Below are 13,684 nucleotides of genomic sequence, written 5' to 3' on the forward strand. Positions count from 1 at the left end.
GGCTCTGTTACAAACCATTATGGTGAAGGATATCGCCCTGTCCTATTTCTCATGAATCTTTTTTTGCTGTTTCTCTTTGTCAGGATTTTGTCCGCCACTTCCGCGTGTTGCTCCCAGAAGGCACCAGGGCTTCCAAAGAAGACATCCAGAAGTTTCTGGGCCAGGTGGACCTGGCGCCAGATGGCTTCCAAGTTGGCAGGACGATGGTATTTACACTGTTCTCCGCTTTCACCTTCCACATCCATCCTCTTATCTGGTGATCTATGCTCGGCAGATGGTAATATAAGCAGTATTTTATTTTGAAAGAGGATAAGCATGGTCAGACTTTAGACTGATGGATAAGCATGGAGCTTATTTTTACGAAAACAATTTTTTTTTTGATTTCATATAAGAATTTATGAAATCACTTTGTGATACCTCACATTGCAATGTAATTTACATTGTCCTGTTAAAGTGTAATTACGCAAGTATTCTATAATCAGCAATGTAAAAAGATTTAACAGCATGTACTTGATATGTAAAAACAATATGGAACAACATGTAACAGCAGTGAAGTTAGGATTAGGGGTTAAGGGTTAAATATTCAAAAATGTGAGTTCCAAACTAGGGCGGTGCTGTTCCATAATTGTAGTACATGCTGTTACCGGTTGTTTCGGTGCCTATAAGTGTAATTACACTCAAATTAGGCAACCATAATGGAGAGTATTACCAATATTATTTTTGAAGAATAGTAACAATAAAAGCAATAGATGTGGAGGGCACATTCAATTAAAAAAGCTAGGTTACATGATAGAGGTGCTCAGTTTTAAAAACTATGCAGTCTAAATATAAGTTATAGCTCCTAGACTCCTAGCCCTAGACTGAAAAAAAAGATGTAATGAGGACATGGATAAAAGGGTTATGAGCTGTCTGGACAGCTGTGATGCTTCAGTGTTTTTCATCCGGACACATTTTTTTATTTTATTTTCCAGGTATTTGTGTGGTTGGCACGGACGGATGCCCTGTGGTTCACAAGTGTGTGTGTGCGTGCGTGTACGCGCGCTAGGCTCTGCTTACATAGTATCTGCGTGTGTGTATCCTTGGCTGTGTGTGTGTGTGCCTGGCTTTGCTGACCTCTGTGTCCGTGTGTGTGTGTGTGTGTGTGTGTGTGTGTGTGTGTGTGTGTGTGTGCCGTCCCCCGTCCCCCCAGGTGTTCCTGCAGGAGACGGAGCGTCGGAGTCTGCAGGCGGCTCTCCACGCCCGGGTGCTGAGGCTGATCGTGGCGCTGCAGCGGCGCTTCAGGGCGCGGCTGGGGCGCGGCTCCTTCCTCAGGATGAGGGAGGCGTCCGTGTGCATACAGGTACCCCCCCCCCCCCCCCCCCCCCCCGCTCCTGATCACTGTCCTCACACTCGGGGGGGGGGGGGGAACTGTTCGTGGGTTTTTACGTGTGCACTGATGATGAAATGGTAACTCTTCTAGTTACCGGGAAATGCCTAGCGGTGTTAGAACTTTAATACTTTAATCCTTTTAACAGTTTAATGGAAAGTCCTTTATTGAACAAATGTGCTCTTCACGGGATCTAAAAAAAGGGTCGCAATGGATGAGTCATTTAATCACGTATTTCATTGTTAAGTAAATAAAACACGGCGTTTATATAAATAAAATGCACGTGTTTTTGTTTTTCACAGCGATGGTGGCGTGCATACCGGCCAAGAGAGATCGAGAAAGAGGGCTACGGGCTCGCCGTCCAACGAGAGGCGGCGGTGTGCCTCCAGAAACACTGGCGGGGGTACGAGGCCCGCCGGAGGTTAGGGCTTTGGAAGGAAGCCGCTCTGGTGTTGCAGAAGGCGTGGAGGCTGTGGACCTATCGCCGTGTTGACGCTGCACTGGTGATTCAAACCGCGTGGCGCTGCCATAGGGCCAGAGAGGGCTATCTGAGTCTGTACGCTACGGTGGTGCGACTGCAGGCAGTGAGCAGAGGCTACTTGGCCAGACAGAGGTGGGGCTCACTCCTTTCTGTGTAAATCCCATTCATGCATTCCATTCATACTGTAACTCTACTAGCTCTTGGTCATTATGGCTTTTCTGGCCGGGTTAAAAAAGTATTCCCTACTCATTACCTCTGAAAAGAATTGTTTAACATGAGGCACAAGTAATTTATGTGGGTTCAGCCTCTACAATGGCTCAGATTTCTGTCCGTTATGATTAAATTCTCCAAACCAGATTAACGTTTGTTGAAAAGAGTTCATTCAGTGTAGTTTATGTATTAGTGGCCGTGCTGTGAGCCTGCAGATCAGTACGGCCTTAAGATCATATTATTATGAAAGCACCGTGACGCAGCTCTCCAACTTTTGAGCTGCTCTGGAAACAAAGTCTTTCATTAGGGATTTTCCTATGGGGAAACAAACTTCACAGCACATCTTTTTACACGTGTCAACCCCTACAAAGCTATTTTAATGGAAATGGTGATTGTTGAGGTAAGTAACCCGTGGCTCTTTCACTGTCAGCTTCAGGGAGCTGAAAAAGCAGAGACTGCAGGAGAAGCAGGAGCTGGTCCAGCAGCAGAACGGTCAGAAGAACCACTCTCCAGAAGAAGAAGAAGAAGAGCAGCAAGAAGAGAGGATCATGGGCCTGGACCTGAGCACCTGGGAGGACCATTCCTACGAGGAGCGGGGGAGGAGCATCCAGAGGATCTCCAGCCAGGGTACCCAGCAGGACGAGAGAAGATTGCGAGGAGGAGAAGAAGACTCGAGTCTCGGGATGAGCTCGAGCGACCCTCTGCTCCGAGAGCATCCCGAAGCGCCGGTCACCGTGGTGATTCGAGACAGGGCCAGGACTTTGGACGAACTCAGCCAGAAGACCACCAGGGCCAAGCGGGAGAGCCGGCGCATGAGGGAGCTGGAGCAGGCCAAGTTCAGCCTGGAGCTGCTGAAGGTCCGGGCCAACAGTGGCGGGGCGTCGTCGCCGCCCTCCGAGGAGAGGCGCTGGTCGGCGGAGCTGCTGCCCGCGTCCACGCCGCCCCTGCGCTCCCCACAGGGCGGCACGCCCGACAGCCAGAGCTCCAAGTGCAGCTTTGAGCTCCTCAGCCTGGACGAGGTGCCGCCGCCCCGGGCGACGACTGAGCTCGACCTCGACGAGTCCGGCTACCCAGAGCTGCTGCTGGATCACCCCCCCGTGGAGCTCCCTGCCTCGAAGTCGGCCGCGGACTCTCCGCTCGTCCGTGAACGACCCGACCACAATGACTCAGTGCTACCTCAGTCACCCACGCTTCCGCCCAAAATCGAGAACTACCTCCCGACCTTTTACGTCCCGACCTGCAAGAGCAGCTCGATCTCCGGCGCTCATCCTGCCGAGAACCTTCCGCAGCGCAGTTTCGAGGCAGCTGTCGCCACGGCCACGGCCACGGCCACGGCCGCGACCGCGGCAGTCGCCTCCACAGCTGCTGCTACCGCAATCAACTCTGCCACGGTCACCTCCACCACCGTCATCTCCAAAGCCCTGAAGGACAAGAGGGAGACGGGTCGGCGGCCGGTGGTGGTGGTCATCAGCATGCAGAAGGCGACCCCTCTGAGGGAGGAGCCGAGCGCTCCGGTCCGTCCCCCGGTGGAGCCGCAAAACCAGCAGCCGGGCCCCGCGCCCGGTCGCGCGGTCGCGCCCGTCAATCCCGTCCTGACCCCGGCCCCCGTCCCGCCCGCCAACCTGGCGGTCCTGGAGAAACTGGAACGACTGAACGAGGAGAAGGAGGAGAGGCAGCGCAGCCAGCAGCGGCAGAGCGAGAGGCAGATGATGGAGCAGATCCGGCAGCAGAAGGAGGTGCTGGAGAGGCAGCGCCTCCTCTTCGCCCAGAACGAGAAGAACATGTTTGAGAAGCAACGGGGCGAGGCCCTGCACAGGATACAGCAGAGCCGTCAGGCGGGGGCCAGCGTAGGACACAAGGGTTCCCGCGCCGCCACGTCCGGCAAGGCCCCCAGACCCAGCTCGCTGCTGTTTGAGACAGGGACGCAAGCGCCGGCTCCTCACACCAGGACAACGTCTGAGTTCAAGGCCCCTGGAGAGCTCTCCTTTCCCGGGGCAGAGGCCCAGCCCGGTGCCCCTGCGCCCCGCTCTGTTCCACTCTCCTCCTTTGTCCCAGGAGAAACGCTCGGGGAAGGCAGGCCTACTGCCGACGGCTGGGTGCCCAAACTCACGCTAGAGTCGAGATATGGAAGGAGGTCCTCACCGAGACTTTCCCCGAAGAAGACGTCCCCTGGTGGGCTCCAGGGGAGTGGAGTTCACACGGCTGACAAGTCTGGGAACATCTTCTTCTCTCCCAAGGACAAGGTTGTGTTTGCCAAGTAAGTACTCAGGACTCACTCCTCGTGTGTGGTTGTCGTGTCAACACAAGGATGTTATATTTCTTCCAGATGTTGTTGCAGCAACAGTCCTATGTCCTATACGGAAGGAAATTATTATTTAGGGCTGAGGGATTATTTCGATACGTTTCAAAGTGTTCTTCTCTGGATGCGTCTCAGATTTGACGAACAGGAGAAACCCGTGACCAGCCCTAGAGAGGGCCCCCAGTCGGTTCCCAAGGCGTCCAAAGGACCCAAAGTGCGTGAGGTAAGCGTGGTTTTGTTTCCTACTCTCTTGCTGGCCTCGCTGTCAATGAGATAACATATATACAAAAATAATGCTGTTGATGCAGTATGTATTCTTGAAGTAAGTGTGTGTGTGTGTGTGTGTGTGTGTGTGTGTGTGTGTGTGTGTGTGTGTGTGTGTGTGTGTGTGTGTGTGTGTGTGTGTGTGTGTGTGTGTGTGTGTGTGTGTGTGTGTGTGTGTGTGATGGAAGTGACTAACAAAACCTCCCCCCCCAAAAAAAACAGCAGGGCAAAGACCAGTGTTTCAAGATCATAATAAATTTCTGTATTTTTTTGGTTCCATTTCATTCACTGTGTGTGTGTGTGTGTGTGTTATCGCTTTGGGTAAACTCCAGGTCAGCAGAGCGGGCAACAAAAAGAAAGCCCGCATGGCTCGGACCCGCTCCGACTTCCTCACCCGCGTCCCCATTCTCTCCGTGGCGGGGGAGTCCGAGGACGAAGACGCTCTTGTTCCCCCCCGCCATTACACCCTCCCCCTCTCCAATCACAGCGTCCCTGATGCTGACGTAGGAGAGTGTTTTAGTGACTCAGAGATGGTAATCAGCCCAACGCCAATGGCTCCCTCTTAACCCTTTTATCTTTGTTTTCATATGTATGTCTTTTTTCAGCAGCCTAACCCCCTTTACAGCAGATTGTGCTTTAACCGCAGCGCTGACTGATCCAATACCACGCTTTTAACCATAGGTTTTCTATTTCTGGAATGTTTTTCAACACTTTGAAGGAGAACAGGCAGCCATGTCTGTCTGGTGAAATATCTAAATGCACAGGACAGGCAAGATACTCACTTACTCATTCTTACACTCAAAATACAATGTGACTTCACTGGTATGAAAGACTAAAATTAATGCATAGAATAAACTGTACATTCAAAAACATTTGCCGGTTTAGGCAAGGCATAATACCTACCATAATACCATAATACCTTGCCTATAGCAAGGCATAACACCTTGCTATAGCATCATTTGCCATGAGCAAAAGTATTAGTAGTTTACACTTTTGAACTTCTGAAATATCTGCATCCACATATTTCCGAGACATCCTTCAGGAAAGATTATTTTTAGCCTAATTCATTCATGCTTTGCTAACTTTAACCATTTAATCCCTTTTAATCACGTCTCTCTTTTACAGCTGTAGAAAACATTTTCCTTTCTGCCTCCTTTAGTGTTTCCTCTGGTGGCGTTCCTTTGCTCTCTGAGCCCATCGTGCATGTCCGTTACGGATCTCTCATCTCTTAGCCCTGCTCACCACTCACCACTCGGGCCTTGAGGCCGTGGAAAGAGAACGTCTGAACCGCGTCCATCCCGCCTCTCCTTACCTTTTCTATTGCAGAACAGAAAAAACGAATCAATGTCTCTTGGTGGTTTTATTGACTATAGTATTCTATTTAAGTACTTTATCAACAATCAACAACAGTACTTGTTTGTGTGTAGTGTGGTAAATTGATTTTATTACAATTTCCTATACTTTCAAAGGGGAATTCATCAGTGTTGCCTCGGTGGTGAGGTGCTGCCATGGCGGGAAGATCTATGCACAGAGCCACCCAAAATAACGGTTCCTCATAGACAGTATCCTACTTGACTTTGTTTGGTTTTAAAGAACTTATCCCAAACTATGTTTCAGCAAATGGGCTCTGAGGAGCAGAAGAGCATGCATAAGGCCATGTCTTCTGAAGATCTGCCGAAAGCGGACACACTGCGCAAGAACGCCCAGGATGGAAGGTGAGTGAGCGCATCACTTCAGAGGTAAATACATTGGTAACGCGTTACAAAAGTAAGTAACGCGTTACAGTAACGTAACTACTTTTTCTGGTAAAAAAAGTAGTGTAACGCGTTACTACTGAAAATATGGTAATGACACGTAGTTCCTTTTTCAGTTGGGCACAACGTTACTTTCCATAGAGGGTAACTGGGTAAAGTAAGGGATTACTTTTAAGGAGTAACAAGCAAACACTACTTTTTAAAAGTAACTTCCCCAACACTGGTTATTTCTTGGTTTGAAGACTGTAGCATTCACTTCCATGTTTTCTGGGCAGGGTGCGTGGCAAGATGCGCTTCTGGGGCAAGACCAAGTATAGCGACAAGAAGTCGTCCAGGGAGAAGCTGATCTGCGGGGGAGACTCCATGGACGGGGAGTACGGAGACACTGGTCTGCTGATGGGAGACGGTGGGTGAATCCTACACACCTGACGAGCCGATGGAGAGTGTCGCTGGCTCATGTTTTTCAAGATGGATGGAAAGAAAGTCATTCTTTGTATATAGGGCGTCCGACAGTCCACAACTCTGGGAATGTTATCAGGGGTCCTATGAAAAACGTAGAATCCCTATTGTAATCGTTAGTATTATTTTTATTTTTTTCCTGACAAATTCGGCCATATCTCAAAAACGACATGGTCAGAAGTTGTATAAATTGAACGAAAGGTACATATTGTTATATATGTACCTTTCGTCATGATTAACAACTTTCAGAGTCTGACCCATATGGTCAGATCATTTAGACTTAATGCAATGGCTACAACTCGACCAAACACCAACACATAAATTGCTTTGGTTCCGAAAGTATACCCATGCCAAATTTCAAGTCTATAACTAAAAAAAAAAAAAGATTGCATTTGTTTGAAGTTTCCTTACTGAACCTTAGCCTGCAAGTGGTACACACGTAATTTCGCAAACGTCCGTTTTGACAGTGTATTTTGACATAGTATTATTTCGAAACATGGTTGGTGATTGTTTTGATATGTTACCTTACGGTAACCAGTTTTTAAGGCATATCAATGCCATATTACCGTACAGACCAAGCTCACCATACCTCCACGTACGGGAGACTTCTATTTCTAAAAATATATCTAATCTGCCCTTGGTAATTACATGTCCATGTAGTGTACTGGTATCGGACTCATGACCATGGGGTCACTGGTTCAAATCCAACCACAACCAACCATTCTGTGAGACATGGCGTGACTAATAATGTTTACCATCATGTATTCATTCATGTAAACTAAAATGTCCTTGCTGACATGAAATGTTCTGAGTTTCCTGAGCAGGTGGAGACATTGTTGTGCTTTTTTGTATGTTGTGTCTGTGTGTTGTGAGAAGGACAGGGAAGTGTCAATTTCTATGCCCAGGTACCTAAAAACCATGTGCAAGGTTACAGACCAATAGCACTTGGTCAGATAGATGTGTGACAGGATATTTCACAAAACTGGTTGTCATGACACAACCAGTACCTGAATCTGAACATAAACGCAATGGCTGCAATGCGAACTGGCACAAAGTTATAATAACTAGAACTGCCCTCAACACACTCCTATCTCAGAATGCAGAAAAGGTTTTATTTAGAAAAAAAACACAAGATATACAAATATGCTAATAGATCATGGAGGTACTTAGCTAATGAGCTTATAAATAACAAATCTTCAAACAAATCTATTGATAAAATTAAGGATAAACATGGGAAGCTGCATTATACAAACATTGAAATTGCTAAAGTATTTAATGAATTTCATCTTTGTATACATCAAAAACAGTCGGCATGGATGATGAAAAAAAAAAATTCAACTTATAAAACTTCCTAAGGTATCTGAAGATAGGATTAAATGTGATATGGATATATCTTGTATGGAAGTTGAGGAGGTGATAGGTACCTTAGCATCTGGAAAGGCTTGTGGACCAGGTGGTCTTCCTCCAGAGATTTATAAAACGTTTAAAGGTACTCTCTCCCCTAATTACTAGAATGTTTAAACACTATTAGTCAATCAAAAAGCGTCCTCAATCATTACAATTGGCTACAATTAATATGTTACTAAAGGAAAGACCCAGAATATCCTGAAACCTATAGACCAATAAGTATTCAAAACACAGACTAAAATTTTTGCTAAACTTGCTTCTAGGATTAATAATATTATACCAAAAATTGTGGGGCATGACCAGACTGGCTTTGACCTTAACAGGCAATCATATTCAAACATTAGGAGATTATTAGGTATTTGAAAGTATGTCAAAATTCAGAAACTTAATGCTTTAGTGGTATCATTAGATGCCAAAAAAGCCTTTGATGATATAGCGTGGGATCATTTGTTTAAAACTTTAAAGGAGTATGCTTTCAGACACGGGTTTACTGAATGGGTTAAGTCTCCTTTCTCTACAAGTAAAGGGACCAAACAAGGATGCCCTTTATCTCCTTTATTATTTGCATAAGCAATGGAACCTTTGGCGGAGATTATTATTAGATCTAGCTCCTCAGTTGCCGGTATTCAAACTAAAAAACAAATACACAAGATTTCCCTGTATGCAGACCATGTCCTTTTATTGTTGAACCATCCCATATCCTCTGCCTCCGTTGTTCAGATGATAAATGAGTTTGGGCTGTTCTCTGGCTATAAAGTCAACTATGGAAAATCATTAGCTTTACCTCTAGGGGACTTGACTTATCGGGTTACATTCCGTTTCAGCGGTCTCCTAATGGGTTTAGATACTTGGGAATTAATGTCTGTTGTAATTTCGATGATATGGTAAAAATTAATTCATTAATTCATTCAATTCTAATCTTCAAAGATCGGGGGCGCCCCGGTGGCGCACTGGGCTAAAGCGCGTACCATATAGGCACAGTCCTGAACGCAGAGACCCAGGATCGAATCCGGCCTGTGGTCATCTACTGCATGTCCTCCCCTCTGTCTTCCACACCTTCCTCTCTATCTCTCTCTATAATCAAAATGCAAAAATAAATCTTTAAAAAAATGTTTTTAAAAAATCTTCAAAGATGGAGCCCTTTGCTAATATCATTACTTGGCAGAGTTGCCATCATTAAGATGAATGCCTTACCCAGGCTATTGTATCCATTGCAGATGCTACCCAATTATGTTCCAGTTGCGTTTTTTAAATCACTACATAGTTTGATAAGTAAATTTGTATGAAAGGGTGCGCGCCCGAGATTTAAATTGAAGAAACTGCAGTTACCAAGGGACAAAGTGGGTTAGCACTGCCAAATACAATGTGTTATCACTGGGCCTCACAAATAAGATATATTACTGAATGGTTAAATAATGACGCTAATTCCACATCTGCATGAGCCAAAAGAAAAGTGTCAGTGAGCATCTAGTACCCCATACACGGGTCAGCGTTCCCCTCCTCAGTTAGGTTAGAGCAGCCCGCTAATATATAGAAATATATATTTAACAAAATAATATGAAAATAAATAAAATAAGATACTCAATGCAATTTGCTGCATTCCCACACCGTAAATATGACCAGCATTGATATTACACATAGATCAGATAAAACATTCATACCTGCATGAGCCAAAATAAAAGTGTCACTGAGCATCTAGTACACCGTACAACAATCCCCTCTTTGCAAACAAACACACGGGGAAACCCTGTAGCACTCGCATGTATATACAATAAAACTCTTAAAATGTGCCTTTACAAAGTGTAGGTTGAAATGACAGCGCTGCTGCATGTTCACAGCCTTAATTCCAACACCTTAAGTTGCACATTACATATTTTCATTGTCTACAAAACAAATGACATGCTCAAACATGACGACAAAACCAACAACATCGCTCACCTCAGTTAGGTTAGCGCAGACTGAGCTATGCACTGCATAAATGTGCATGTTAATCAGTGTTTAGAGACGTTCCAATAAAACAAAAGACATGTCATTTCACCCTGGTTTCACACACCCCTCCTGAAATCCACCAACGTCCTGATTAAAGGACGTCTACTCAGGCTTACAAAAAGTCTATCACTGACACAACCTGGCACAAATGAAAGACGGACCTAGTCCACCTAGTCAACCTGAAAGTTACCTTACATACAAGGTTCAGGAAAGAAAGAGGTAGATCTAAATCTCTATATTTCTATATTTTACATTTGGCCCAAAATACTTGGTCAATAGGCATTTTTAATTAGTCGAATATACCAATACCAATACATTATAGTAAAAAGGAACAGACCTTTTCCCCAACACTTTGTGAAACCAAACCACAATGGCTTTCAACTGAAAAAATAAAGTTAGGGGTTTACCTACCCTTTTTACAAAGGTGATTTACAGTTTGTTAGCTTTTAAAACAAGACTGAAGACTTTTATGTTTGCTTTAGCTTTCTGCTAAATCTTAAATCTATAATGCTTCTATTTTTTATTTTATTAGTAACTTTGCCTTTATTTTCTCACTTTCTAAAATGCTTCTTTTTTTTTTAACTCTGCCTTTCTAAAATGTTTTTTTTTTTTTTTACTTTGCCTTTATTTTCTATCTATTTTACTTTTTACTCATCTATTATTTTCTTTTTATTGTATGACAATGTTTATATGTGAAGCACTTTGAGTCTGCCTTGTGTATGAATTATAGTAAGTGCTATATAAATAAAGTTGCCTTGCCTTTGTTTTGTTTTTTGGGCCCAGCAGGTCAGGAGAACACGTCCCCGCCGTGCAGCCCAGACCCGGCGATGGGGCACGTCGTTCAGCCGGAGGCCAAGGAGAACAAGGACCCCTCGCCCAAGGTGAAGCGGCGGCGCAGCGTCAAGATCAGCAGCGTGACCCTGGAGCCGGCGCAGTGGCAGCACGACCCCCTGCAGATCCTCACCTGCACCAACGACTACCGCTGCATGAACGACTTCCTCCGCAAGAAGGTGAGCCGACACTGGGGCCGGGCGGTTGATCGAATTTTGATCGCGATTTCGATTTCAGCGTGAAACGATCACCAAACTAATATAATCGAGTTGAAACGATTATATTACGATATATAAACGATGAATAAATGCATCATGTTTTCAAACTCAGAAATAATCGTTTGAATAATCGAGATTTCAATATTGACCAAAATAATCGTGATTATGATTTTTTTCCATAATCGAGCAGCCCTACCTGACACACTGGTTTACATGGAGTGCATTCGGTTTACATTGTACATTGTTGTAGATAAAATTGGACCATGATGGGTTGATGTAAAGCAATAGTTGATAAGTAAGAAACTTGCCATTACATGTATATTCAAAAGTTGTGCAGATAAAGAGCAGAAAAAGGAGAGGGAGCAAGATTTTGATGGTAAAAGAAACGTCCCCCCCCTCCCCTCCCTATGTTTCTCTGCCATTGAGAAGTGTTGCATTTCACGCACTTGTGATTGACAGGAAAGATGGATTCCCAAAGCAATCACAGAAGAGAAGCCCTGGTGTGAAATGTGATGTTGCCTTAAAATGAAATTGGTTCATTCAGAGGAAGGCGCAGTCAACACAGATCTAGCACATGTCGCTAAAAACTGATGGATGGCCAATGGCATTTCTTACAAATAACACTCAAATTATAGGCTTTGTTACCAACAGTGACTTTAACAACTTGACATGTAAGACGAAATATAAAAAATCGTCATGCTTTATGCCCAAATGAAAAATCAATGTTGCCATGTTTTAGTCTGATATATAAGTAATATATGATCAATTATATTACAATTCTCATTGTCATTTTGAGTGACATTTTTGAGGATCCTGTGATCATCATGACGTTAGCGTTGCCATTGTCGTTACGATCAATGATCTCATTGAAGTGGATGGGTCACCTAAATGCAGATCAATGACTTGGAGACAGAAGACGGGAAGAAGGACACCATGGTGGACGTTGTCTTCAAGAAGGCCCTCAAGGAGTTCCGTCTCAACATCTTCAACTCCTACTCCACAGCCCTGGCAGTGAGTTAGCTCAACCTTCAGATGACACCGATATCCAACATGACTGAATTAATTCATACATTCACAGATGATGGTGTTTATATGAGGACAACGTACATTTACGTTACATTCATTCGTCTTTCATGTACTATCGGTGCAAATATTTAGGATCATTTTTTGTTATTTAAAAACATCTATTTCTAACTCTTTGACATGGAGCTGAACAGGTAAAGTAGCAAACCTAATCGGCTACCTTACCTGTGTAGTACAACTCGTATAGAAAAAAAAGTCTCTTCTTACAGTAACTACTTACACTGATTAAGTTCTTCCATCCAACATCAGTAATAATACACCCGAGAACATACATCGACACGATGAAGAACTGAAGGTTAGCTTCATTCCATGACTCACGTGTTCACCTCTCTGCCTCTCTGCTCCCCAGATGGACGATGGGAAGAGCATCCGCTACAAGGACCTGCACGCGTTGTTTGAGCAGATCCTGGAGAAGACCATGCGGCAGGAGCAGAGGGACTGGAGGGAGTCCCCCGTCACGGTGTGGGTGAACACCTTCAAGGTCTTCCTGGATGAGTTTATGACCGAGTACAAGACCCTGGACAGCATGCAAAGCAAGGTACAGCCGCTGGTCCACGAGCATCGTGAAACGGAAATCGTGCTAATAGTAGTGATTTATGCGATTATGTTAAATTGTTTTTTTTGGTTAGCTTGCATGTTGCTGAAGTATTATTCTTTTAAATCTATAGTTTGGGCAAGAAAGATTTATGAAATTAAATGTAGTAGTATGTTTTTGACATTGTTGCTCTATATACAGCAAATGCCCAAACTTGAACGCAAGAAGAGAAGAAAAAAGGACGCTGACATTGTAAGTTCCTCTGATGTTTTTTCTGAACACATTCATCCAGTATGGGCATATTAAGTCAGCTTAACTAAGGGTCAAAAGACGCTGACAGCGTCAAACACAATTCATGTCTTCAGTCATTTTAAAAACAGTGATTGCAATAGCCAGGGTTTGTTGTTGGTCCAATGCTGCTGGAGTCCATGTGACTCCCTGTACGGTCACCTGTAGGTAGAGGAGCACAACGGCCACATCTTCAAGTCCACGCAGTACAGCATCCCCACGTACTGTGAACACTGCTCTTCACTCATATGGATGATGGACCGCGCCTGTGTTTGCAAATGTAAGTGTGTTGTCTCTCTCTCTCTCTCTCTCTCAAGCTCCTTCTTTCTCTCTCTCTCTCTCTCTCTCTCTCTCTCTCTCTCTCTCTCTCTCTCTCTCTCTCTCTCTCTCTCTCTCTCTCTCTCTCTCTCTCTCTCTCTCTCTCTCTCTCTCTCTCTCTCTCTCTCTCTCTCTCTCTCTCTCTCTCTCTCTCTCTCTCTCTCTCAAGCTCCTTCTTTCTC

General features: G+C 44.8%; 1 protein-coding gene across 5 annotated transcripts in view; it reads left to right on the top strand.

Moving 5' to 3' along the window:
- Window positions 1-13,684, top strand: part of myo9aa (myosin IXAa) — an 85,232-nt gene that overhangs the window by 66,427 nt on the left and 5,121 nt on the right. For 3 of the 5 annotated variants that reach the window (XM_084476524.1, XM_084476526.1, XM_084476527.1), the window contains 13 exons: window positions 84-206; window positions 1,190-1,339; window positions 1,669-1,979; window positions 2,488-4,314; window positions 4,492-4,579; window positions 4,953-5,153; window positions 6,238-6,335; window positions 6,650-6,780; window positions 11,013-11,239; window positions 12,173-12,289; window positions 12,711-12,899; window positions 13,098-13,148; window positions 13,353-13,464. In XM_084476524.1, coding sequence (XP_084332650.1) covers window positions 84-206; window positions 1,190-1,339; window positions 1,669-1,979; window positions 2,488-4,314; window positions 4,492-4,579; window positions 4,953-5,153; window positions 6,238-6,335; window positions 6,650-6,780; window positions 11,013-11,239; window positions 12,173-12,289; window positions 12,711-12,899; window positions 13,098-13,148; window positions 13,353-13,464 — 3,625 coding nt within the window. The remainder of the gene's footprint in view (window positions 1-83; window positions 207-1,189; window positions 1,340-1,668; window positions 1,980-2,487; window positions 4,315-4,491; window positions 4,580-4,952; window positions 5,154-6,237; window positions 6,336-6,649; window positions 6,781-11,012; window positions 11,240-12,172; window positions 12,290-12,710; window positions 12,900-13,097; window positions 13,149-13,352; window positions 13,465-13,684) is intronic. The other 2 variants (XM_084476525.1, XM_084476528.1) reach the window with 2 other exon arrangements.

This window comes from Micromesistius poutassou (genome assembly GCF_964030765.1).
Source record: "Micromesistius poutassou genome assembly, chromosome: 12".
NCBI lineage: Eukaryota > Metazoa > Chordata > Actinopteri > Gadiformes > Gadidae > Micromesistius > Micromesistius poutassou.